Source organism: Photinus pyralis, unplaced genomic scaffold (assembly GCF_008802855.1).
Source record: "Photinus pyralis isolate 1611_PpyrPB1 unplaced genomic scaffold, Ppyr1.3 Ppyr1.4_LG8, whole genome shotgun sequence".
Classification (NCBI taxonomy): Eukaryota; Metazoa; Arthropoda; class Insecta; order Coleoptera; family Lampyridae; genus Photinus; species Photinus pyralis.
This window is the reverse complement of record NW_022170819.1, coordinates 36195748-36222745: the sequence shown is the minus strand read 5'-3', so window position 1 is coordinate 36222745 and position 26998 is coordinate 36195748. Positions and strand designations below refer to the sequence as shown.

Sequence of the window (26998 nt, the reverse complement as noted above, 5' to 3'; positions counted from 1 at the left end):
CAAGGTCACTTACTTTTGTAATTAATTTTATTTACCATGTCAAAGGTTGACTCCCTATCTTATCTTTTCTTCCAAGTTTCGTAACTTAGAATTGTTCGTCACGTATCACTTGTAAAGCTCTACTGCCGAAACGTACATCAACATGGAAAGATGGAAAGGAAAAGTGGCCGTCGTGACAGGTGTCTCATCTGGAATTGGCGAATCTCTGGCAATACAGCTGGTCGAAGCCGGGTTAAAAGTAAGCCGGCATCAACGCATCAGGTACGCCATAATTACCTTTTTCGCAGGTGGTGGGTCTGGCGAGACGTAAAGACAGAGGCGAAGAACTAGGTAAAAGACTGAAGGGTAAAGAAGGGGAGTTCCACTTCATTCAAGCAGACATTTCCAAAGAAGAGGACGTTTTAAGTGCCTACGCATGGATAGAAAAGAATTTGGGCGCGGTTCATATTCTGGTGAACAACGCCGGTGTAGCATTACAAACGTCTCTGGTGGATGGGGATTTCAGCGTGTGGAAGCAGAATTTGGACACCAACGTACTGGGGCTCTGCGCGATGACCAGGGAAGCCATTAAAAGTATGAAAAAAAATAACGTGGATGGTCACATTGTACACGTGAACAGCTTATCCGGACACAGAGTCCTTTTTCATTCCAACTTGAACGTCTACGCTGCTAGCAAGTACGCCGTTACCGCACTGACAGAAACTCTTCGACAAGAATTGATCTCCTTGGGCAGCAAAATTAAGATATCTGTGAGTTAACGTGCAGGTAAACTCGAAAGAAAGACTATTTTTTTTAGTCTGTAAGTCCAGGAATGGTGTACACCGAGATGGTGAGCGATCGACCGATTGATGGATTGGTGGCGCCCGACGCCAGTGGCCATTCGCTTTTGGAACCCAAAGACGTGGCAGATACCATCGTTTTCGTACTTGCCACACCTCCCCACATTCAGGTAGGTTTCATCGACTAACGCTAGTGTGCCGAGTAAACTTGCTGCTTTTAGATTCATGACATCCAAATGAGGGCTCGGGGACAAATTCCTTAAATGCTGTGTGACGTGAGCAGTTACTAAAGTCAAAAGAAACCAAATTAACTCAAATTAAAGAAAATTTCAAAGCCAAAAATGTGTGTTCCTATTTTCACCTTTCAGTTGCTTCATCAATTCATATTTTCCTCTAGTTCGTATCAAACCCTTCCATTTTTTCTTCATATCCTCATGTTTTGCTCTCTCAATTTTGTCACAAGTTTCTCTCCGAGTTCTCAAGATACTCTCTAGCATTTTAGCCCTTTCGTGTTGCCTCCAAGTTCTTCTCCTCTATGGTTCTCTTCAAGATTTTCTCATTTCTCCTCAAATTCCAACAATATTTCAGAGTTAGGTCCTCCTCCTGTGAAATTTGCACCATGCGGAGATGGCTATGGTCAAATGATCATATGTTTGGCAATTGAAACACTGGAAAATATTTAAAAATGGGTGGCATTTCCAATGTGAAACTCCACAAATGTATGCCTAAAGCACCTTTGAAGAGCATTAAGTTTGAGGGCTTGACGGAACAGTGTTCAAGAGTGAACATTCTCTAAAAAAGCATTATGCGGGTTACTTTGTGATTGGGCGAAAGGCCTTTGATACAGTTAAGTTTGCCCACAGAAATAGAGTAGTGACTAAATCCGATGGACACCTTAAGAATTCCTCCCATGTGAGCTCACACCCTATCCTCTCTCGCCGATTCAGCCCCCCTCCCACTCGAGATTCCAGTTTGACTATCAAATCGTAGTATGTATTGCTTTAAGGGCCCAAACACGTGAAAAAAATTTTTAATTGACCGGTTGTCCATATAACGCAGCTCCCTCCCATCCCCCCGACTAGCATTTCTGGTTGCACCACTGCACTGATCGATGCAGTCGGAGTGGGATAGACACCTGTGTGCCATATGACTTCTTTAAACCACTGCATAAGGTAAACTTGGAAGAATCAGCTTTTGTCATCGATGAGGTATTTCTTCACCATCACCAAATACGTTTACTAACTACGACCAAAGTGCGACAAGTATTTTATTTGATGGTTACCCGGAAGACCTGAAGAGCATGAATTCTGGCTAGGTTCCTCCGCCGAAGCAAAAGACACATTACTCCTGATGTCACCTTTACCGTGTTAACCTGGAAGAGGAACAACGCCATCAAAAGTATTTGGTCCCATCGCTGGCTGGGCTCCCAGGCGACCCTTCCCCCGTCCTTTAGTGGACATGCTGCGCTCCTTACTACTCAGTCAAGCTGACGCCCACAACCTCCTAGGTGAGTGACAGTTCGAAGCCACTTGCGCAGTAAGACCGAAATATTGAACCTGGTATTGGGCAGCGTAACACCCACCTTATGGGGAAGATTCCAGAGTGTTACCATTCCCCAGCGTTTGGTCGGAAAGTCATTCCTACTATTGCTCCCAAAGCAATTCTTCAAGCCGTTCCAAAATCTAAGCAATTCAAAATTCTCCAATTTTTCTTGCATACTTCACAATGCTTGGGATTCTCCCAGTTTTCAGATTCTTCAGATTTGTCGACTGTTAATTTTAGAAAGCCATTAATATCATTGAAACGCCTATATTCCTTTATTCATTACATAGTGGAACAATAAGCTGCCATGATGAAATAAATAAAATTGAATTAAGAGTTATCGAACTTCAGATAAATAAAAAAAACAAGCGAGATAAATGCTCTTTCCAAATTGTGGTTGATAGTTCATCAGTTTGAGTTCGTGTGTCATCTTAGTGTGTGTATAGTGTTAGGTATGGTCTAATATTTACTCAAACAGAATTAACAATCGGAAGGATTTAGGAGATTTAGAACAATAATTATCAATGCTTTTTTGCTTTAAGCTTGCGTGGCGAATGAATTCCACAATTTCTATAAATATACAAAGTAACCTTTCTTATCACTATCTATATATTCTCATAATCTATGTTTCAATAGCAAATTAAAAGTAACTCTGCTTAACATGTTACTAAGTGGAAAAGGTCAAAACACCAATATTTTGATTGAAAAACATATTACGGTGTACCCTTATGGGTTTGGAACAGTTTAGTAACATTTACAGGGATTGAAAGCCCCACTTGCATAAAATAAGGTTTAATCTCTACGGAACTGGTAAAAGTTTTATTGTAACAATTAATTTTTTGTAATGAAATTATTAATATCACAGCTAGCTCAGTTAAACTTCCATGGGTCGACCTCTTCAGGAATGTTAAAATGACTGATCATCAATTGTTATACAAAATCACCAAAACGATCGACTACTGATGTTATGCAATGCAAAAATGACATATAACTTAGGTACATTTATCGATGCGTCGACTTTCTCCTTTTCAAAAGTAGCAGCAATTCGGAAAATTCGATGGTGGAACGCCTTGTGCTGTACAATTGCACCTTTTGTATCGCCTGATAAATTTGGCTTCTCGTTAAGGGTGAATTTTTAAAGATGGTTGACGATTCAAATCAGGATCAAACCAGGCTTCAATTTTTTCCAAATTTCGTATTTGGAATTTTGTTTACTTGTCGGAATCATTTATCAATGTTTCGTAATATGGGAATGCCAATTTTCCCTTGTATACTAAGGGGTTTAACAGCCAGCAAGAGCACTAATTAATCACCTTTAAACTTTTTACCGGTTGCCGTTTAATCTATAATAAATAATAATTAATTCTGCCGGCTACTTCGAATTAGGTTTTCCTGCAGTTTCCCTAATTCGTTAGGTAAACACCGGAGTAGTATAGAACTTAAGACATTCTGCAGGGGAACCTCTAAAAATCATTATGCGGGTCACTCTGTAATTGGACGAAAGCTTGTTGGGGGCCCAGAACGAAAGAGGGACAATAAATAAATAAATAAATAAATAAATAAATAAATAAATAAATAAATAAATAAATAAATAAATAAATAAATAAATAAATAAATAAATAAATAAATAAATAAATAAGTAAATAAATAAATAAATAAATCCTATTGTCACTCCTTATAAATAAGACATGCGCACAATTTTGGTCAATAAACGTGATTTTTAACGTAACTAACCACTCCAAGTATAAACGCAATGAAATGTTCTATACTTTTGACCACAACGCTTTCGTGGTAAAATTTATTTAAGCGCAATCACGCTGATCAACTTAATTACTTAAAACAGTGCTAATTCCCCTCTGCACAATTTATATCGGAAAACTTCGACATTAACTAGAAATTTTCCTACCCAGCTCGTTCATTTCCCCATCCAAATTTGAATTTGGGTTAAGGTCTTTCAACCTATGACTCGAAATTTTCGGATTCGTGGTGGAGATGATTCTTGCCCATCCATCGAGGATCTTCCTTTAGTAAATAACTGAAGAATTTGTCAACTTACTTAGAAAGAACGAAAGATCTTGGTTTAATTTGTACAGGGTGTGACCTGGAAACGGAAAATGTTACCACGTGTTCCTTCTGTGAATTCGACTCGAAAATTGAAAATGAAGGAAAACTAACTCTTGTAAAATCTTTCACTCGATGGTTAAAACATCCCTTTATCGTTTTGCATAATAAATATTATTATCAATATTAATTTAAAACCCAAGATAGGATTCTGTGAGGTTACCGCCAGCTTGAAACTTGAAACGAAATTTGGTGTTTGCGGACGAAATAAGTGAGAAAGCATTTAGGTTTGGATTTAAATTTTTCGAATTTCCTGTAGTATAAATTTTAAACCTGTAAAAACGGGGTCTTTCTTACCCTCATCATGAGATAAATGCGTGTTGTGGAATTCGTTGAACGTGAAGGTTTTGAATCGAGTGGGATCTTTAAAAACCGTTCGGGATTAGTAATGCAAAAGACAAAATTAGATTTTATTTAGTAATAAAAGAGGGGATTATTCATTTTTTAAAAATTTAGCAGATAGAATCTCTCAGCAATTGGGGAGAGATCGAAAATCATTTTGTTAAAAGAGGAATTTTTTATTGATTAGTGTTAAAGGGCTCAACCAATTTTTAAATTTCTAATATTAACAATAATCTATCGATTTAAACACTTTAATCGTGGCGAAAATCAACAGCCTCGTTTTCACGTTGAGTACAATATTTAAGGAAACAGCACTTTCACCATGAAATAATCTCCGTCTTTAAACATTTTTAAACAAATCGCCAATCACAAAGAAAAATTGCGCAACTAATAAATTTCTAAGAGTAAAACCAAACACTGAAATACAAATTCAAATAAAACACACCAACTTTGTGCTTATTCGTAAATAACCCATCGGATTTGCATTAAAAAAATTCACTCACACACAAGATGTCTTTTTACTATTTTTGGTGACTTTCCTGCATTTTTCTCCAACCGCTTAAAAAAAGTTTCCAATTTTATGCAAATCGGGACAAAAGTTGTTAAAGGTTGAAAAGAGTTTCAAATACGTTAGGCGCATCGTGTACGTTTATGTTATAAAAATTGCTCCAAAACACAAAGTATCTTCATCGGTTGCTGTTCTATAATAATGTTATATCATTACCATTTCTTTTGTATCTGCAATGTGAAAAAGATTCTGAATTTTTAAAGTATTTTTTCATATTCAGCGTAGGTGCTGTGGGCGTTTTGTCCGTTGCTTAAGCCAAGAGACACAACTTTACAATTAAACAAAACCGACTGTCTTTTCAAAAGATCTCGATAACGACAAAACGGGCTGCTTTTCAAACAAATACGCTCAAATACGACTACGATTCAACGTCCAAAAAACATAATTCACTTCTTCCACCCAAAAAGAGCCACGATTAACGTCCGGTTCGCTTTTTTAAAACCTTGTCCATTTCTATTTACTTCCTTCGTCTTAGAATAATTTGTACCCATATATTAAACTTCGGCGATAACACGTCCATATCTTGAAACTGATTAGCTTTGCAGTAATTAGAAAACTTTTTATCTGCAACTGGAGAAAAAATACTTTACACTTTCCCAAATAATAGGCAAATCACTTCCAGACTGAATAATTGTAGTCTTTTAGCACGTAATTTAAATGTCCAGTTACCTAAACAAAATAAACAAAACAAATATTTAAACAAAATCAAATATTATTATCACAACATATTGACCTCGAATTCAACTGATAACCGAAATTGTGCTTATCCCAAATTCCAACCAACATTTTACGTTAGTAATAATTGAAATGCACATACAGGGTGATTTTTCATTACTGCAGATGCCGAAGCGAAATAATTCACAATTTGCACAACATTTTATGTACAATGAGAGTTATAACCCTTACAATGAGTGACTTTTGGCGTTGATTATAAAGACTATTACTGAGTTAACCAAACGCTCTAGCAATGATTCTATGATTATTGTATCAATAGGCAAACCGCCAGATAGAACCTTTGGTTTCAGAAAAGTGTTTCCAGCCTTCAACTGAAATATGAAGTTACCAATGTCCTCAAATTCCCTTCATGCTCCTTTCAAACCTTGCTCAACTTTATCTTAAGACCCCTTAAGTTAGTCTGAAGTCTTCTTGTCAAGTTGCTCTTAGTCCCTTCGAAGCACATCGTATTTTCGCGTCAAATACGATTTTAGTTCCTGTCAATTGTTGGTAAGATACGCATCTGAAGTTTCCATCAAGTTTTTCCAGAAATCAATTTGAAGTTGTTCTCCTTTATGTTTCCTTCAACCTTTCGTTAGTTTCGGCACAAATTCTTCTCAATTTCCTCTTAAATCTTCCTCAAATTTTTTTTATATTCACCCGAAACTTTCCCGAATTTCCCATCAAATACTTTCCAATGTCCTCTCGAGCTTTCTTACAACAACGAGGTACCTCCATGTTGGTTACACCAATGATGTTGACTTTTCTTACTGACTCGTTGACTTGTATTTGCTCCTTAGCTTATAGCTCGTTGTAAGAAATTTACCTTTTTTGCTTTGCATGTAGAAATACCTGAAATGTTCGTTTTGCTCAGATAAAGCGCCAATTTTAAATATGCCACCAAATCAAAATCGATACGTTACCTGAATTACATCTACAAATCAATGAATACATCATCTGATAATTCAAGATGCAAACGTTATAGGTATAAACATAAATTTCTTAACCAGAAAATGTAGGTACCTTAAATCAATACATAATTTGAACAAATATGCAGGGAGCTCTATTATTTAGTCATATTCACGTTACGTTCCAGCACAAAATGGGGGTCGTAGTACTAATCGCCCTGGTTGGTCTGGTACTGTTCCTTTACCGACAGTATCGCATATTTCAATTTTGGCGCAAGCTATCGGTGCCCTACCAGACGCCTATTCCGATATTTGGTAACATGCTGCCAACGACTATTCAAACAAAGGCACTGGCCAACATCCACAAGGAAATATACGACAAATACCACGACCACAGGTAAGAATGATTATGGGTTGAACCACGATTGAACTTGTAACGTTGCAGGTACGTGGGGTTGTACATGTTCAGTTGCCCTAGCTTGATGATTCGCGATCTCGAGCTTATAAAGCAAGTTTGCATTAAGGATTTCAACTACTTCAGCGACCATCGCCAGCTTTTACCCAAGAAAGCCGATCCGTTCTGGAATAAGCTGCTGTTCGCGAGGAAAGGTACTGTCAGTTATGGTCGAGTGTATCCCAAATGGTTTGTTTGCAGGTCGTGACTGGCACGACTACCGTGTAATAATGTCCCCCGCCTACTCACAGACCAAAACGAAAGTGAAGTACCCTTTCATGTCCAAGTGTGCGCAACGACTGGTTGAAAGCCTTCCTAAAAGTAAAGAAACGGTCACCGTGGACGCCTACGAAATGTTCTTAAAGTTCTCCAACGACCTGACCCTCAACCACGCGTACGGGATCGAAGTCAATTCATTCGACGAGTCCGGCAGCGAGTTCTACAGGATGGCCCAAATTTCATTTTTGTCAGCGAAAATGGCGGCGTTTAAGTACTTTGGAGCGGCCATAAGCACAACTTTCTCACATGTAACTAGCAATCCGTGAATCCATTTGCTCAACTGTCTTTTGCAGATGTTCAAAATTACGTTCTTCAAAGACGAAACAAAGCAATTCTACATGAAGCTCATGAAGGACACAGTGGAGTATCGAGAGAAGCACAACATCGTACATGTCGACGTACTTTACTTACTCAGAGAAGCGCAAAAGGGCAGAGTGCACCTTGACAACGAAACCAAAGGGGTCGGGTTACAGGGCGAAGACATGGGTGACAATTACGTCCCTCCCAAAATAACGGATGAAGATATACTGATTCAGCTGCTGGGATTATTCCTTGCCAATTTCGAATCATTTGCAACCTTCATTAGTAATCTCGCCTTCGAATTAGCGGTTAATCCCGATGTGCAAGAGAAGCTCATTGAAGAAATCGATGAGACGTGGCGCCAATGTAACGGAAACATCACCTACGACTATCTAATCAATATGAAATACTTCGAGATGGTTTGCAATGGTTATCTTGATCTTCTTGGCATTTCTTGAGTAAACTGTTAATTTATAGAGGGTCTCCGTTTGAGAAGCCCCACGAACTTCCTGGATCGCATCGTCACCAAACCATACACGATACCGCCGGTGCTGCCGCACGAAAAACCTCTGCATCTCGAGGTCGGCCAAGACATTACGATTCCGGTTTACTCCATCTCTCATGACGGGAACTACTTTGAGGATCCCGAGAAGTTCGACCCGGAACGGTTTAACGACGAAAATAAAGACAAGCTTATTCCTGAGACTCTCCTTGGGTTAGGTTACGGTTCCAGATTTTGTATTGGTAAGCTACATCGGGCGTAGATCACCGTGTAATTGTTCAACTGCAGGTGCGCGCCTAGTGCCGTTCCAGACCAAACTGGTTCTTTTCCACCTTCTCGGTAAGTACAGGCTGGTCCCGACTGAGAAGACGGTGATTCCCTTCGAATTACATAAGGCCAGCTTTTCGCAGTTTAGCGCTAATGGATACTGGCTCGGGTTAGAACCACGGAAGGATGCTCCAAAGTTGTAGTAGGCTATTGGCGACTGTAGTACTCCACTTGATCAGGTTCCCATTATACCAGTATACTGTGAAAATACAAATTATTTGCGCAATTAATAAACCATTACCAATTTCTAGATTGCTTAACTCTTCGGTATTTGATTTCAAATTGGTGATAAGGCCTAAAGAGGCTTCTTCAGAGCTTTCCCGTTGATTTTCGACGCTCCAGAAGTTAGAGAGCTCAGAAGATGTCTTGGAAAGCTATGAAAAGGAATCCTGAAAACTCACTTTCAATATTGCTTCGAAGACTGGAAAGCATTTCAACAGCTTTCCGGCATTTCTACCACATTCCAAAACCGGTTGGAAGGTTTCCATTATAAAAACAAAATTAAACACTTCTTGGAAAGAAAGGGGCTGTGAATTTCTTTGGGAATGGTCTAAAACCCTTACATAACAATCTAAAGAGTACTTTCCTCCGCCAAACCGTTATCGAGATATTCGCTCTTAAAGTTTTGATATCACCAATGGATATATTTCTTCTAGACGTCCCAATCGTCCTTTGTGAGTAGTACCCTCTTTCGAATTCCTTTCGTTGAGATTGAGACCTTTCATTAGAGTACCATGAAGGATATTACCAGTTGTAGCGCCCCCCCCCCTACCTCCCTTGTTTTGATAAGGGGACAGAAAGAAGGGCGGTAGTTGGTAGAAAACGGTTGAGACCTTTCATTAGAATACCATAAAAGATAAAATTAATTTACACACCCCTCCCCTCAACCCCTTCACCCTCTGATCTTGCGAAAGAAGCGCTCGGGAAAGTTATAGTTTGTACAAACCAATTTATTTCAATGAGACCTTTCATTAGAATACCATGAAGGGCAGAACATGTGCCCCCCCCCCACCCATTTCCAAAAGTTTTACTTGGCACCACTAAAGGCATACGTATGGAAAATCTGAGAGCAATTGGTTGTCGTATATACAAGTTGTGCACGTTTTACTTCCAAAAACAGCATCTCAGTGAATAATTCATGCACTCTAGGACCATTCCCGTAGAAGTAGCTTAAATGGTAGAAGTGAGTCCGGGCGGATGGACAGACGGACGGACGGACGAACAAAACGCAAACAATAGCACATTTTTTTTATTCTTAAAAAATGCGCTACAAAATTCGTCAACATTTGTGATATGTGTTTAACACAAGAAGGCTGCGGAAAGAAAACCCTGAGGACCGCCGGTTGCCTTTACAGGAGCTTATACACCTTTTTAGCGCTTCTCAGAACGTATACGCGGGGGGGGGGCGGTTCTTAGGATGTAGAAGAGTCTCTTAAAGCGCTTACAACACTATGAGCTCTTTTAGTAATGTAATAAGAACGGTTTTTCACCGCGCCGCCATCTGGAATTTCTCAAATCATCTCTTTTTATGGACACTGGTTGAAAATCCTAAGAAGTTCGAGAGAAGGACGTCGAGTACGCTGTGGAGAAATATTTAAACAGATTCGGATTGGTGTTTAAAGTTTTAAATGAGCACGCTGTCTCCCTTTAACAGTAAGAGGGATAAGAATGATCTTTTTGACCGCAAGGGTAGATATTGAAAGAAATTTGCATTCTAATGACATTTGCCATTCTTATTAAAAATAGGACGCGGAGCACGGAATAAAAGAAGTTCAGAACAGAGAACACATAACCCAACATTGCTATATTTCACTACTTAAGTTCTTAAGTTTTATGAGTTGTATGGTTTCTGCTATACAATAAAGTTTTGTATTATACACGACGATATAAAGAAACTATAAATCCATCTTGTAATTCACTCGTAAGGCCCTTTTATTAACCATTACTAAAATACACGGGAAGGAACGTTTTTCAACCGAAATAAAAACACACATACAAACAAACTGACATTAAAAGAAAGTTTAGCTTTACTAGGCAACCGAATTTAGATTTTAATCCGGCAAGTTAAGTAAGTGTAATTAACAGTAGCTAATTAAATGAGTCGCAGTAAATCGCATCTGAACCAAGAAACAAAAAGTTTTAACTTTTGGATGTAAACAATCGAATATGCTGTACCGGCTGGAAAAACCGTCGATCTCAATGAAATAGCCGAATTTTATAACAAGTAAATCCGTTGTTTAGAGGAGATCTTTTTGCCCTTTACTGCTTCAACTGAAACCAAAGATAATCTTTTTGACGTTTTTACTGTACTCGCGTACGTTTTGAAATGTTTATTTACGACACCGTACCGTTAATTAAAGTTAAACGTGTGCTATCTTTCTCCCACTAACTATAAGGATAGTATTGCTTTTCCCTGTATTTGATTTCCCATAGCTACCGCTAATTAATATATGCTTTGTTACTGACGTTCCTGTTAGGGCTGTAACGGTTTGTTTTCTTCATTGCAAGAATTATTAGTGTTCACGGTATATTTACTTGAAAGATCCTCGTAACTTTTAAATAGATGGCTCAATTTATTGTTGGCATTTTACCGCGCAATCTTACGGCGTACTGCGTATCAATTCAGTTGAGAACGCATCGAATTTGAATTGCCATCGTCCAAATTTTATTTCTCTGGCAATTTGATTAATTGAATTGAGGATACTGGAATAATTACTGAAGTGGAAGAGAGGATATAATTGCGTTTTTTCTTCTTTATTGTGAGTACCGCCATTTGCACTTTCTGTAACTGAAGCGTACCTTTTCTTTAGTTTCGGCTGTTATCTGTTACAATTTCCAACGGCAATTGTTGCGTCATCTATAATTAGCCCTCTTATTTAAGAGAGATGTACAATCTATGACATCAACTAAGAGGGTTACCCTCGTATTTTCTCAATTTCAGACGAGGAGAGTTGAGATGAAATCAGTGAATCATCCAATATCGCCCGTGAACTATTGATATAAGAATTTTATGTAGATTTAGCGTGCCATTCGAAACCGTTGGATGGAAGTAGTATCGCCGAATCCACACTGTGGTACCTATTTATCCTGGTGACCATCGACCTACGCTGGAAATCTACCCTACGATAACCCACGGGCTTATACCTGTTTATGCTTTATTCTAAGAATGAACATCAAACCAGCAAAAAAGAGTATACTCTAGTACTTTATTAAATCATTAGTATTTTGATTCCGTTGGTACATTTATCTGAGACGGAAACCGGCCCAAATTGTATTTTCAACAGCCAAATCTATCTGGGTTTTCTCTACGGCAATTATCTCAAATTTTGACAGCAGACTGAAAAACAAGAGTTTAGTTTCAAGCATCGCAAATCGATTGCCAATGCAAAGGCGCGGTCCACTGCCGAATGGAAAGTACGAGCCAGGGACGATCTTCGACTTGTTCTCATCGCTGAAACGTTCCGGATTGAAACGTTCGGGTTCCGGATAAAAATTCGGGTTCCTGTGCATGGCGTATACTGGAATCCACAGAGTGTCCCCTTTGTTCACATGTATTGGTTTTTCACCAGGAGTGATTGGGTCGATGGTGTATGGTTTGAGACAAATGCGATTTATCGCGATGATACTGGGCCACTTGCGCAATGTTTCTGAAAGGTAATAACTATAGCGCGTTCGCTCCTCCAGATGCAGTATGGGGTCTTATGGACTAATTGCCTCTCTGACTAGTTTGCGTCATTCTTCGATAATACTATCCTTATTTCTAACCGCATTGATGTCAAATTGACATTTGATTAAATTGAAGTATTAAAACAAAACATAATCTCCTTATGCTGTCATTGTCACGTTTGGCAAGCATGTACTGTATGTCCATAAGCACCATACTGCATTTGGAGGTGCGAACGCGTTATAGAGTTCACGGTGTTAGTGTAGCGGCATACCTAAAATGACCATATCCATATATCTCATGTTCATTATTGCTTCGTAGGTCAGAGATCCATTACATTCACGCAGTGTGTCATCGATTTCTTCTTTGAGGCGTACCTGAATGTCAGGGTTGACTGCCAGTTCATATGCGAGAAAAGTCATCAGGGTGGCAGTCGAATCGAATCCCGCAAAGAGGAAGATGAGCACCTGTGCCGTGATGTTTTCATCTGTAAGTTCTGCCAATTGCTCGCCCTTTTCATCGAACGTTGAAAACCTTTCGTTGTCCTCAGGTGTGGCGTCATATTTCAGTTTACCTTTCCTCGATTCCATTAGCAGATGAATCATGTCGGGTCTAATGATTCCACTTTTTTCACGTACATCGATGGTTTCTTTAACCAGATTGCGGAAGAATTTGTCTGCTTCCTTTGATAGTACCCGAAGGTTGAGTAACTAAAAGCAACATCCAGGTTATATGATCTGATACTACTTTTAAAATTTACCTTAGCTAAGGGTTGGCCGAGAGACACAACAAGAAAGGCTAGATTTATCCAAAACCCAGTTGCATCGGTTGCCTTTTTTGCCATTTTGTAGAATTCGTTATTGGGATTCTCCAGAGAATTGCAAGTGATACCAAACGCAGCTGATGCAATTCCATCATTCGCACATCTCGTAAACGCATCCTTGATATCCACAGTCTTAGCGGCCGACGGATGGTCAACGTAGAACTGTACCAAATCGTCCGTGCATCTCTTTAATAACCCGAACATCCCTTGCATCTTATTGCCGGTAAAGGAAGGACTTAGGGTGGATCGCATCGTTTTCCATTCATCACCTAAGACAAGACGGTTCACGAAAGGATCCTGCTGGATAATTACTACCTACCTCTAAGTAAAAACAGGGTTTTGGCCCACAAGCGATCGACATCTTCATTCACGAACATCGACGATCGACGAAATGGCCAAAGTCCTTTACGGTAATTTGTTTAACCAACTCCGGGCCTTGAATCATTAAAATAGGCGAAAGGTTGTAACAAGTTGCAAAATATCTAAAAATATTAATGCATTTCAAAATTACGCCAGTGATGAACGAACTTGTAACTAATAAACTCACAAAGAGCGTCTAAAAAAGCAGCAGGGACTTGTTACATGTGGCATATAAGTCTACTGTGCAAAGTTTGACTCCGTTAACTTAGCACCACCATTTCAAATTTCTGACTAAAGACAGATTGCGCTAGAATCTCTATGGCCAGCGCCACTTTGAGTTCAGCTAGCGCCATTATAGATTTTGCAGAAAAGCCCTTGACTTTCGGGGGGTGCTATGTTAACGCTAGCACCACCATTGCGTCCGATCACTTCCAAAAGCAAGCGCTGTGTTCGTCAGACCTAGCGCCAGCTAGCGCCACAAATTGTAGAGCTAGCGCCACCCCCCAATAGTGAGGGGAGCAATTTTTCCTAGCACCACCATTGTGTCTTTTGATGTAAAATTTTGACGTTTTGTGTTCCGCTGACCTAGCGCCAGCTAGCGCCACTTTGAGTTCAACTCGTGCCATTATAGGTTTTGCAAAAAAGCCTTTGACTTTCGGGGGGTGCTATGTTAACGCGTCACTAATTTTAGAGCTAGTTTTATAATTTTGCGGTGTCTGTCCGTCTGTCCGTTAGCACGATATCGCGATAACGAATTGACCGATTACGATGAAATGGATGGATTCTTTATCAAATTTGTAGATCGGAGTTGGCGAATTGGCAATATAGCCCAAAAAATAAGGAAGGTCCTTTTGACGTCTCTGTGAGTTATGAACCGAATTGTATGAAATTCAATATGCGTATAGCTTTAGCCATATAAAACGCAATTCCAAAAGTTGAGCCTAATGGATCAACATTCACAGTGTCTTTTTCGCATCTCGACCATTTACAAACCGGATTGAAAACTTTCTTATTTATGGAAGCATTTAAAAGAAATTTGATACATAGCAACTTGGAATAAAAGCAAATTTAACTCCAGTTTCAAAATTTGGTTTTGTGCATGATGTGCGGTGCCAATTTTCTTATTTATGGAAGCAATTAAATGAAATTTCATGCATATACACTTTAAATAAAAGCAAAACTACCACCAAGTTCAAAATTTGGTTTTGCACATGCTGTAGCCATATCCAGGAGCTCGTTTTCTATATTTATTTACACGTCGATGCGAAAAGGGCACTGTGACTGTTGATAGATTAGGCTCAACTTTTGGAATTGCGTGTTATATAGCTAAAGCTATAATACGCATATTGAATTTCATGCAATTCGGTTCAAAACTCACGCAGATGTCAAAAGGGCCTTCCATATTTTTTGCGCTATATTGCCAATTCACGAACTTCGATCTACAAATTTAATAAAGAATCCAACTACAACATTTCATCGTAATCGATCCATTCGTTATCGGGATATTGTGGTAACGGACAGACGGACAGACACCGCATCTGGGATGGTCAAACTTTTTACCATTTTTAAACCCTAATGTGCAAATCTGTCCCTCTTAGGGCCGGAAATAATAAACGAATTATTTTAATTTGAAATCCTTTACTTTTTGGATTGATCGTTCTGTACAGGGAGATATGTCAGCAAAACACAAAATAGCAAAAATGTTGGGGATTGGGCGCCAGCTCTGCAATTTGTGGCACTAGCTGGCGCTACGTTTAAAGAACACAGCGCAGCGCTTGCTGTTGGTAGTCATCGAACACAATGGTGGTGTTAGCGTTAACATAGCACCCCCAAAAGTTAAAGGCTCTTTGCAAAATCTATAATTGCGCTATGTTTTCTTGAGCGCTAGGTCTACAAAACAGAATACATAAAATTTTTACCCGAAAAGACAAAATGGTGGTGCCCCCCCCCCACACACACACTATTGGAGGGTGATGGAAGCTCTAATATTGTGGCGCTAGGTCAGCAGAACACAAAACGTCAAAATTTTACATGAAAAGTCAAAATGGTGGTGCTAGCTCTAAAATTTGTGGTGCTAGCTGGCGCTAGGTTCGATGAACACAGCGCTTGCTTTTGGAAATGATCGGACGCAATGGTGGTGCTAGCGTTAACATAGCACCCCCCGAAAGTCAAAGGCTTTTCTGCAAAATCTATAATGGCGCTAGCTGAACTCAAAGTGGCCATAGAGATTCTAGCGCAATCTGTCTTTAGTCAGAAATTTGAAATGGTGGTGCTAAGTTAACGGAGCCGCAAAGTTTCAACCGAATAGGTTCAAGCGTTTGGCAGAGACAGAGAAGCGTGACCCTACGGGGTCATTGGATTTGACCCATTTTCAATTGGCTTGTTACATGTGGTATATATGTTAACTGCGCAAAGTCTGAACCGGGCACGGACGGACGGACCACATCGACTCCCCTATAACTCTTGCATTGCTTTGCTTTGCCGCTTAATAAAACACCTAATTGTCTACATAAACATTTATTTGGTTTAAGTGCATGATGCTAATACTACTTAATGTTAATACTGTGACGCAGGTTTTTTCGTAAAGACCACACCAAAAGAAGCAGCATAATCATTGTCAATCCAGCTCTTTTCTTCTAGAATGGAACCCGACCCAAATTCCATTGGACGCAGCCAAACTAAACTGTTTCTTACACAGAGGTAGAGGTATATCGGTTTTTTCGACAACAGTAAGCTCAAATTTAGACAAAAGGATGAAGAACAGCAACTTCGTTTCGAGTAACGCAAACCTGTTGCCTATGCAGCTGCGAGGTCCGACTCCAAAGGGAAAATACGAGTACGGTACGATCTTTGACTTGTTCTCGTCGCTAAATCGCTCGGGATCGAATCGCTCCGGCTCGGGATAATACTTGGGGTCTCTGTGCAAGGCGTACATCGGGAACCATACTAAATCTCCCTCTTCGAGATGTACAGGTTCCTCCCCATCCTTTGTGGGTACTATAGTGTAAGGTTTTACACAAAGTCGATCAATTGCAGTTATCGTAGGCCATTTCCGCAACGTTTCTGCAAATTCACCAATTAATAATCAAGTGAAAATAAATCGAAGTGCGCACCTGATACCACCATATCCAAGTATTTCATTTTGAACAGCGCTTCGTAGGTTACAGATCCGTTGCACTGCTCCAAGGTATCATCCACCTCCCTGTGAAGACGCTTCTGTATGTCAGGATTGACAGCGAGCTCATACGAAAGAAACGACATTAACGTGGAAGACGAGTCGAAACCGGCAAAAAAGAAAATGAGTGCTTGAGCGGTAATAATTTCATCTGTTAAGTGCAAGTTTTGTAACTTTTCTTCTTTGCCAATTGCCGACTCCTCAATTGTCGCAAAACCCGTGTTGACTTCTCGACCTTCGTCATGTTTTAGCTTGCCCTTTCTCGCTTCCATCAGCAAATGAATCATATCCGGTCTGATGATCCCGTTCCGTTCTCGATCCTCCATGTTTTCCTTCATAACCTTACGAAAGAACCTGTCGCACTTTGCCGGAAGCAGTCGTAATCCCAATGGCTAAAAGTGAAAGACACTCAGTCTGTACAGTCAGAAAAGCGTGTATACCTTGGCAAGTTTTGGAAAAAAAGAAACGAAAATGATCGATATATTCTTCCAAAATCCACTCAGATCAGTGGCCTGCTTTCCCATTAGATAAAACTCGTTATTCGGCTCCTCGAGGGAATTACACGTCACTCCAAAGGCGGCCGATGCTATTACGTCATTTGCGTATCGGGCGAAGGCGTCCTTAACGTCGACGCTCTCAGCGGACGATCGTCTATCTTCGTAAAACTTGACGAAGTTTTCCGCACATTCCTTAATTAAACCGAACATCCCCTTCATTTTGCTGCTAGTAAACGATGGACTCAAAGTTGCTCGCATGGCCTTCCACTCGTCACCTAAAAAAAGAAAAGGTATAGCAGTTGAAAAACTTAGCTAAAAATAAATTACCTCTCAGCAGGAATATGCTCTTCGTCCACAGCGGCTCGATATCGTCACGTAAAAACTGAATGCGATCAATGAAATTTTCGAAGTCTTTTATGGCGATTTGTTTGATCATGTCGGGGGCGCGTAGCAATAAGAGAGGTTGAAAGTAATAGCATGAACCGGCAAATCTAGAATGTGATAAATGAATTGCTGAAATCTCTCTGCTAGTAACTTCTCTCGCATAATTTCAAAAAAATGTAAATGAAATGAAAGGGAAATATAGGGAAGAAAAAAAAGTAAAAGAAAACAAAAAACAATGTTTATTCTAAGTAAAACAAAGGAATTCAAATTGAGTAGAATCGACAAACAAAGTCTCAAACAAGAAGAGAGAGAAGGCGAGATACAATTTATCTCCACTCAGGGGCACATCGGATCAATACCGTCCGCTTTCCATTTTTAGAAGGTAGTCAGTCTTCCACCACCGACGAATATGTCGCATCTCTACCTCACACTGTCCTTGTGTTAGTAACTTCATCCAACGCTTTATTCGCAAGAGATTTTAGGTAGTAGGGTTTGATGAGAAATGTAATGGGTGGTCGCATTAGAGTTTCAAAAGTTTTATTTTCAAAATTCGTAAATTTTAGACATATACCGCTTCATAGCGAACGTGAAGAAAAGTATGTCTCGAATAAGAGCAAGAACAAAGTGTGCATTTTTGAGACCGGATTGTAAGAAGCACACGAGGATGGACTTTAAAAGACTAAGCACGTACTACTTGTCTGCGAAAAAATTGTTATTCCGCGTATTGACGAAGAATTAGTGGTTTAAATTCAAGAGCCCCGGGCACGGTTCGTACGTGAAAGTTTATCTAGTAGCTGTAAAGTTTGACCAGGTTTTTTTAAGTAACAAACTATGTAAACAGGATCGCCTAGTTAAAAAGTGTGTAATTGAAATTTGATTGGTGACAAACTGCTAGTTACCTGCAAGCTTAATTGTATTTAAAAACGGGAGGTTGGTTTAATTTGTAGCAACGCTTTATTTTCAAATAATAAAAAAAATCTACGCGAATCTGAAAAGCGCTTGTCAAACAAGCACGTGATTTGAGCGTAACGTGAGGGAGTGGGTAGTCGCGAAATTGAAGCCAGTTTACTTGTATTCGAAATACGGACGGACATTTTTCCACTAAAATCTCGCATTTATCACGAAGTCAACTGTACCGTCTAAGCGACCTGTTTCTATATTTTTAAAAGAAGGGGATAGAGAACATTACCCACGTCAATTGCCTACTATAAGCTATTTTAAACTTCTTGATTTGTATAAAGTAGCGATCGATTATTTTTAGTAATTCGCATATTAATTTTGTTTGAAGCAATTTTCATAGGAATTGATCCTCGAATTGATCTATTAGAACTATTGAACATATTTGTATTACATTTATGAATAAGAATCGAATTCAAACAAAGGATTTTGGTTATCTTGTTTCGTTTCGTTTGTTTCGATTGGCAAATTACATTGAATGTCAGATACCATTCCTTTGGTTGGATTAAAATTTTGTTTAGCATTCAGAGGTGTGTGTATATTTTGAGCAGGAGAATGTAGCGGTAATTTATTATTACCGAAAGATGAACATTCCAACACGCCAAACTTTTATTCGTGTTTCTTTTCCAAATACGAACGTATAGAACAATTTAATGAAAGCCCCTTTTTAGCAAGAAATTTTACACAGGCACCTCTAATTGAGTTGCCCTTGATCGAATTCGGCTCGCGACGGAAACATATTATTGCCCAACAATAAATTTTTTCTTCTTTCTAACTGCACGATCATCCCCTTTTGTGTGTTCTAAAACAATCACGTTTAATTAATTCACTTACCATTTTAAACTGTAAAACAATTAGGTTCAACCAGATATCCTTCTTTACTAAAAATTCGTAAACCAAAGCAGTTTTTGGGAATGATGGTGAACTCTCCCACAGCCTAAATCCCAAAAAATCTTGCGCAAAATTTTGTTTGAACCGCACATAATGATTGCTCTGGTAGTCCAAAAAGGAGCGAATTGCAAATCTTTCCAGGATCAACCCCACTTATTTTCACTTAATTAACGCCTTTTTTCAAAGTGACGTATAGTAATTAAAATTCAATGGATTCGGCATAATCCCCCGCGGATTCTTAAAAAAATTACTGAATTTTGCGGAATTGGATTATTACAATGTAAGCGAATGATCTCAGTACCGTTTCATCCTATGTCAGCTACGTCATTCAATTGCAACCCATCTTAGTTAACTTAAGATTACCGCGACTTACTGGAGCCTACAAATTCCGAAACCCATTATGAAAACAAGGCACCACAGACATTTAAAGACGTAGAGAATACACAAGCTCCCAATAAATTGTTCATGTATGAAGTAGGTCCCTAAAAAGATTCCTTAAGAAGTTCTCAATGAGGGTATCACGCGAGTAAAGAAATGTTTAAGGTTGGGATTTTAAGAAACCTCTAGGAAGAACTTTTGGGTTGTTTTGAAAGAAGAAAATTACTGAACACTTTCTTTTCAAGAGTGTTTTTGGATTGTTTTTGAATGTGATTCAATGGAGGTTTTGAAAATATATCTAGAGAGGTTTAAAAAGCGTAGTTTCAAGAAAGAACATTCCTAATCGGTTTGCAGCCATGATTCATAGGAGAAGTTCGTAGAAATATTTTAAAGGGCCCATGAAGAATTTCTTTGACGATTTCGAGAAGTGAGGATGTTATGAAGAGGAGTGCGAATACTTCTCAAGCGTTTTTTGTGAAAATCTCATTGGTTTGGGAGACGAATTCCAAAAGGAAGCAAACAAACAAACAAAAAGGTTGGATACATTCTCCACTGAATGCTTATTGCTTAGTTTGTAACCATTGTCTTGCATTTGACTGCCTTTTGGTTACTTTTCGAGTGGGTATGAGTATTAAATATCGGGCTGAATGGCTGAAGGCTGTAAATGTTTAAAGGATTCTAACATAGACATTTGCGTCTATGTCAATATCAATTATCAAATAAGAATAACGTAACCGGACTTTGATTCCATTGGTTTTGCGCAACATTATTACATGAACTACGTACTGTAATTATTGCAGTGCAAATTTTGATGGAGCGGAAACACTTTCATTTTGGACACAAAAACTAGTAGACATAATTAAAGATTTTGCGCAGAAAATCTTCAAAGCGTAAAGGATAAAATATAAATTATTCATGTTAAATTTCAAAGGTAACACAAACAACACACTTAAAAAGGCTTGGTGGGTACTTAACATGCATAATATTACAAAATCAAAATTGTTTTGGTCTGTTCCAAACCTGAACATTTCCGCAGGGGTGTCGCGTTTCATTTTTGCACATCCTCAACATCCATTTGCATTAAATGACATCACAATTTTCATTGTAAGTAAAATCGAAAAATTACCTTTCGGAACTAAATCTCTTATTCAACTCCACCGTATGTTCAGCCGGTGAAACCAGCTGAAAAATGATTTTGATGTTATCCACCCATAGTTGGAAAATTGAACTTTGCTTCACTCCCTTGGATGACCAATATCGAAACTGTTTTAGTGTTATAAAAAGAAATATGGCAATTATAAGTCCAAATACGAGGAGTAACCACAACATGACGGCAAGTAACTTGTTTCCACTAGCACTCTCAATTTCAATTACGTTCAATACCACTTGAGATAGTTATTATCTACGTAGCAACTAGTCGAGTTAAAATAAATACAAAATAAAAAGTAATTTGTCCTTGGGGTACTCGAAACGTGACCGATGTTTGAATGATGCTAATTTTGGCAGTTACGTTACTGTTACCTATCATTACCATTTGAAGAGTGATTATATAATTGCAGAGTAAGTTCCTTTAGATGCCTCAATGCATGTACAGTAGACACTTTGGGAAAAAGGTCTTGGTTCATTACCTAATTACTGAATTTTTATGCAACATCATTTTTCGTGATGTGAAGGTTAAGATCAATTTTTGCAATGAAACGAATCCCATACCTTGACCGAGCTAATTAAATTAGGTCTTTATAACTGCTACCCGTGCGCTCTCTATCTTCACACTCTGTTATTGTATTTTATCCTACTTTCGTAATATTTCCTCTTAGTTCTTCCCATATTCCTTTTGCGTCCATCCTCGTCTAGAATCCTTTCACCAAATCGCCTTCTCTATCGCTCCTTCTATCGAATCTTACCGCCCTGCGCCCCGGCGGCATCCTCTTCTTTTCCATTTTAGTTCCTCTAATATACAATTTTGTGCCATCCCGTTTAACCCACCTCCCCACCTTCTTTGTATTCCATCCAGCTCCTTCCATCCCCCCTCACCCCATATCGCCGTTCCTTACATGAGCACTCCTCTCACCATTGCGTCGAACAGGTACTTTCTTATTTTATAATCATTCTTATACCCCCTCTATCCCATTCCCCACACCTGTCTCATCGTCACCACCCCCTTTTTTCTTAATTTTTAAATCTGCGAGTTTGGTACCCTAAATGTTTAATTTCTTTTATTTCTTCCATTCTTTCCATTTCCATTTTATGTTCCTTAAGTTGAGGTTGCGCTCAGTGAGCCATTACATGTCCAAAACCCTTGAGACTCCTTCCATTCTATTCGTACCCTCAATCTCGTTTCTCAATATAAGTTCCTTGATTCTTCCCTTCAACTTCTTGTAAATTTTTCCATCATCTTCCATACTTTTTCTTTTTCCACTCTGTCAAACGCGGCCTTCAAGTCCATGAAAAATGCGAGCACCTTCCCGTCTTTTCTTAAACATCCTCTTCTCTTCCATTTCTCTTTCTTGACTTCCGCTCAAGATCATTGCATATATTCTATACGCCGTAATTATAGTAATTCCTCTACAATTTCCCACACAATCATTGTTCCCTCTTTTGAAGATCGGCACTATTACCCGTTTCTCCCATTCTTCGGGAAAACCTCCTCCTTTTCGTACCTTGTTTAGTAGATTTATCATTTTTTGCCTCATCACCTATCTTGTCTCTCCCCATCGCATTCCCTTTCTTTAGTTTTTTAATTGCTCCTAGATTTCCTCTTCTAATTGTATTTCCCTCCGGCTTGTTTTATTTTTCTTTTTTCCTTTGTTTATCAACTTTTCCTTTTATGTTTTTATTTTCATGATTTGTATTCTTTCTGTTTTTCCATCTTTTTTCTTTACGTTTTTTTCTGCTTTTTCGCCCCTTTCTCCTCTATTTTCCCTCTTATTTCTTTCTCCATCATTTCTTTTTATCTATATCTGTCTTCTGTTCACTCTTTGTTCTGCCACTCCTTTCTTTAGTCTATTCCCTCCTCTTCATTTACCTATTTCTTCTGTATTCCCTTCGAGTTATTTTCCTTATTCCTCTAGTCTCCACCTATACACTTCCTCCATGTCCCTTGTCCATAATTGTTTCTCCCTTCTTCTTTGCGTATTTTCATTTCTTGATCTTCTTATCTTCTTTTTTATTTTATGTAGCCTATACCTTGAAGGTGTGACTGACGGGCATCAAATTTCGCTGTTTTTAGCCCCCCATTCACGAATTTATTTCCTGAGATGCTGTTTTTGAAAGTTAAAAGTGCATGCCACAACCAATTGGTCTCAGTCTTTGCATACACATGTCTTTAGTGGTGTCTACTAAAACTGGGGTGGGCAGAGGTAAACAGACGTTCTGCCCTTCATGGTGTTCTAATGGCAGGTCTTCTGGAAATGAATTACTTACTACAAACTATAACTTTCCTGCGCGACTTCTTGTAGAGATCACTGGGCGGAGGAGATAGGGGGGGGGGGGTAAAAGTTAATTTTATCTTTCATGGATTTCTAATTAAAGGTCTCAAAAAAGGGACTGTTTTATATTAACTACCGTCCTTTTTTACACCTCATCAAAATATGGGGAGGGGGGGGGTATCCTGGTCTCAATGAAAAGAATTTATTTCTACCAAACACAGTCCTCCTCCTCGACCCCTTATCGTAATCGGATATAATTTCCTTATATCTAAAGAGCGGATTGTCGAAATAGGGTACTCACAAAGAGCTATTGGGACGTATGGAAGAAACATACTCATTAGTCATGTCAAAACTTGCAGTGTGAATATCTCGAGAATGGAAAATCGGGGAAGAGTACTCACAAAGGTCTAGGCATATCTAATGGTAGGGTAAAAACTGTAAGTGCGAATGTGTCGGGAACGGAGTGTCGGAAGATGTTACTCACAAAGATCGATTGGGGCGTAGGGGTGTTAAAAAATGCGCTTCCCTGCGCAAGATGTACTTGTAAATTTTATTTTTAGCCTCTTTCATTCTTTCTCTGTTGTATACCTCTAGTATCACTCTAATTTTTTTCCCTACACTTCTACTCGCCTGATCTGTATTCCTTCCTCCGCTTTCGTTTCCTCCCCCCATTCCGTTATCCATTGTTTACCCCTGTTAATATACCGCCTTTTGCTCTTCCCTTTAAAGTATTCCTCTTCGCGAATGGTTCTTCCATATTGATTTATTCGGAATACTTTTCGGTTCTTTATTTTCTCCCAATTCTTTTCTACTACAACTACATGATTCTACCATTCCCACAACATCATATTTTTAAAAACTCCCAAAATTGAACGTCTTTCTCAACTACCCTCGCTACATCTCAGAATATCATTTTCGTTATCGAACACGCGCATTCTTGGACCACCCTTCCTGTTCAAATCGTAAGCTCCGACGCTAAACCGCCAAAATCTATCGATTTCATAGCCTACAGGATCTACGCAACTAGGGAATGCAATCCAGCAGCAAAATCTCAATCCCGGTATTTGCGGGATCGTTAGATGTTAATCCTGCGGGATCCCGGTATTTGCGGGATCCCGCAAAATTTTAAATAAATTGGCAATTAATACCTAAGCAATTTTGTGCGGTAAACTTCTGTATTAAAATAAATCGCTAATTATCACAATAAGTACCTATTCAAAAAAAAGTACCTTCAGCCTAACTTGAAACTCAAAAAAATTACCTGTAAAGCACAAAATGGTGAACTCAAGGTGCCTCAAAAATCATAGTACATTTTTAACGAAAAAGGTTTAACAATTATTTTAAAAATAATTTCTCCGTTATGCGTTTCATTAACAAAGCAAACAGAGTCGTTCCCTTGGTCGACAAATTCCTCAGTCCCGCAAATCCCGCGGGATCCCGCTCCATTTATGTGCGGGATTAATCCCGCAAAAAAGCTGCGGGATCCCGGTATTGCATTCCCTAGGTGCGTAGAATCCAAATCAATTCATACTTTTTCGATCAGACTTCTCAATCAAAAGGTATAGACTAGAATCGAATTTCGAAAAAAAATTCAAAGGGCTGTAACTTTTGAACTAGTAGCCCAATCTTGGAACTGTTTGAAATTATGGATTCTACAGGCCACATTCTATAAGAAAATTTTTTTTCCGGGTCGATCTGAGACAATTTTTTTTTCGGGGCTCAAAAAAAGGCAGTGTATAACCTTCCTTTTTTACCAAAAATCGACTGCACCAAAATTTCTCGGGAAAACACTTTTTCTTATTAATTTGGGTGCGTAGAATCCAAATCAATTCGTACTTTTTCGATCAGACTTCTCAATCAAAAGTTATAGACTAGAAACCAATTTCGAAAAAAATTCAAAGGGCTGTAACTTTTGAACTAGTAGCCCAATCTTGGAACTGTTTGAAATTATGGATTCTACAGGCCACATTCTATAAGAAAATTTTTTTCCGGGTCGATCTAAGACAATTTTTTTTTCGGGGCTCAAAAAAAGGCAGTGTATAACCTTCGTTTTTTACCAAAAATCGACTGCACCAAAATTTCTCGGGAAAACACTTTTTCTTATTAATTTTGGTGCGTAGAATCCAAAACAATTCGTACTTTTTCGATCAGACTTCTCAATCAAAAGTTATAGACTAGAAACTCACAAACCATGGAAGCGCCGTACGAAACATTTCTATAATGTCTTAAAAATTACGAGCAATTTGGAAAGCACTTCCAAATGGTATGGTATGGTATAAAACCAATGAAAAACCAAAGCTGCTGGACTGTCCTGACAATATAGGAGCCCGCATTATACTTACCAAAGTGGAAAGGGTAATGAACGATATGAGATCAGGTAAAGCTAAAGCTACGGGGAATAGATGAAATTCCAGTAGAAATATTAACGTACCCTCAGAAAGAAGGAATGAAGGAATTAACACCTCTATATATGAATCGGGAATGGTCTGAAAATTTCCTGAAGACTCAGATGATGGCACTGGCTAAAAACACAGGAACAGAGAAGTGTGGTAAACATAGAACAATCAGCCTGGTAGGACATGCGGCGAAAAGATTGTTGAGCTTGTTAAACAGAAGGATAATGGAAGAAAATGTGAAAGAAATGCAGTTCGGATTTAGAAGAGGGAGGGGAACAAGAGATTCGATTGGATGTGGAACAACAATAATAGACGAAAGATTTCTGGAAAAAGGAACGAATCTGCGTTTCGGTTTCGTTCATCTCGTAAAGGCATTGACTGTGTTCTGTGGGAAAGATTGATGGACAGTTAAAATTAAAAAGGGGTAACCTGTAAGAATATAAGGCTTATCACCATTCAGCAACAGAACGGATTGGATGGAACTTGAAAGGGTGTGAGGCAGAGGTGTCCCTTTAAAAAGACAGGATAAGGCGAAATGAATGTAGTGGTTTTTTAAATAATTGGGTGCAAGTCGTAGAGGGGATGAAATGAGAACAATTTTGGTGGTTCCACAAATGCTGTTCAACGACTTTCCTCAATCCAGGCCTCAATCTTATTTTGTGCTCAATCAAAAAGCAGTATCTGATATTTTCTGTAAAATCAACCCAAATATTCTTTTGGTTCTATAGTATTTTGACATGGAAAATGCCTACCTCTGATGTTAAGCGGAGCACGAGTACGATCCACCTTGTAATTGAAATTCTTAGTCCTTTTTCGTTTAATTGTATACTTTGTAATTATTCGACCATTATGCCATTAAAATACATTCGTTTTAGAACGTCTTAAGGCGTGAATTAAAAAGACAAAGTATATTTCTTTTTAACAAAAGGGCGCATAATTAGAAGAAATAAAAAGGCGTAATGAATTGGCGCGGTCACATAAAGGCAGTCTTCGTTAATAAACACATTCTTGCAAAATAATTAGCGTTCTTTTAAAGTCTCAGCTACCGCAGACTTTTATAATTGAAACGTTTCTCTCTTAAATCGTATTTCCTTCAGTATAATCTCTACGGCGATGCGGAAAGAAAAATTTAATAAAACCAAACCTCCCTTACTTGAAATGTAATTATCTCTTTTAGTTACTATTTGGATAATGGGATTCGCGTTTATT

General features: G+C 38.8%; 3 protein-coding genes and 1 pseudogene across 4 annotated transcripts; 2 read left to right on the top strand and 2 right to left on the bottom strand.

The window, feature by feature from the left end:
- The first annotated feature begins 83 nt into the window (after window positions 1–83).
- Window positions 84–1121, top strand: LOC116178487 (farnesol dehydrogenase-like). Its single transcript, XM_031497993.1, has 4 exons — window positions 84–238; window positions 288–749; window positions 797–949; window positions 1001–1121. The coding sequence occupies exons 1-4, from the start codon at window positions 143–145 to the stop codon at window positions 1040–1042; spliced, it is 753 nt and encodes a 250-aa protein (XP_031353853.1). The 5' UTR covers window positions 84–142; the 3' UTR covers window positions 1043–1121.
- A 1144-nt stretch (window positions 1122–2265) lies between these two features.
- LOC116178485 (cytochrome P450 9e2-like) lies at window positions 2266–9096 on the top strand. Of its 2 annotated transcripts, none has more exons than XM_031497992.1 (7): window positions 2266–2286; window positions 7163–7371; window positions 7420–7583; window positions 7630–7955; window positions 8001–8436; window positions 8485–8751; window positions 8798–9096. In XM_031497992.1, the coding sequence occupies exons 2-7, from the start codon at window positions 7169–7171 to the stop codon at window positions 8977–8979; spliced, it is 1578 nt and encodes a 525-aa protein (XP_031353852.1). In that variant the 5' UTR covers window positions 2266–2286; window positions 7163–7168; the 3' UTR covers window positions 8980–9096. The 2 variants fall into 2 exon arrangements, with proteins under 2 accessions (XP_031353852.1, XP_031353851.1); XM_031497991.1 differs by lacking the exon at window positions 2266–2286 and adding an exon at window positions 2671–2773.
- A 2926-nt stretch (window positions 9097–12022) lies between these two features.
- Window positions 12023–13914, bottom strand: LOC116179580 (annotated as a pseudogene).
- Window positions 13915–16184: 2270 nt separating this feature from the next.
- LOC116178420 (cytochrome P450 9e2-like) lies at window positions 16185–21403 on the bottom strand. Its single transcript, XM_031497907.1, has 5 exons — window positions 21092–21403; window positions 17683–17846; window positions 17299–17630; window positions 16797–17250; window positions 16185–16746 (listed from the first exon to the last, which is right to left on the bottom strand). The coding sequence occupies exons 1-5, from the start codon at window positions 21292–21294 to the stop codon at window positions 16301–16303; spliced, it is 1599 nt and encodes a 532-aa protein (XP_031353767.1). The 5' UTR covers window positions 21295–21403; the 3' UTR covers window positions 16185–16300.
- Window positions 21404–26998: the final 5595 nt, after the last annotated feature.

Bases quoted from the DNA above. Each gene is read 5' to 3' on its own strand.
- LOC116178487 (XM_031497993.1), top strand. From the start codon at position 143: ATGGAAAGATGGAAAGGAAAAGTGGCCGTCGTGACAGGTGTCTCATCT. The intron at 239-287 runs GTAAGCCGGCAT...CCTTTTTCGCAG, and splicing joins TGGTCGAAGCCGGGTTAAAA to GTGGTGGGTCTGGCGAGACG. The intron at 950-1,000 runs GTAGGTTTCATC...TGCTGCTTTTAG, and splicing joins CCACACCTCCCCACATTCAG to ATTCATGACATCCAAATGAG.
- LOC116178485 (XM_031497992.1), top strand. From the start codon at position 7,169: ATGGGGGTCGTAGTACTAATCGCCCTGGTTGGTCTGGTACTGTTCCTT. The intron at 8,437-8,484 runs GTTATCTTGATC...GTTAATTTATAG, and splicing joins CTTCGAGATGGTTTGCAATG to AGGGTCTCCGTTTGAGAAGC. The intron at 8,752-8,797 runs GTAAGCTACATC...GTTCAACTGCAG, and splicing joins CGGTTCCAGATTTTGTATTG to GTGCGCGCCTAGTGCCGTTC.
- LOC116178420 (XM_031497907.1), bottom strand. From the start codon at position 21,294: ATGTTGTGGTTACTCCTCGTATTTGGACTTATAATTGCCATATTTCTT. The intron at 17,631-17,682 runs GTAATTTATTTT...TTCTTTTTTTAG, and splicing joins GAGCATATTCCTGCTGAGAG to GTGACGAGTGGAAGGCCATG. The intron at 17,251-17,298 runs GTATACACGCTT...TTTCACTTTTAG, and splicing joins TTTTTCCAAAACTTGCCAAG to CCATTGGGATTACGACTGCT.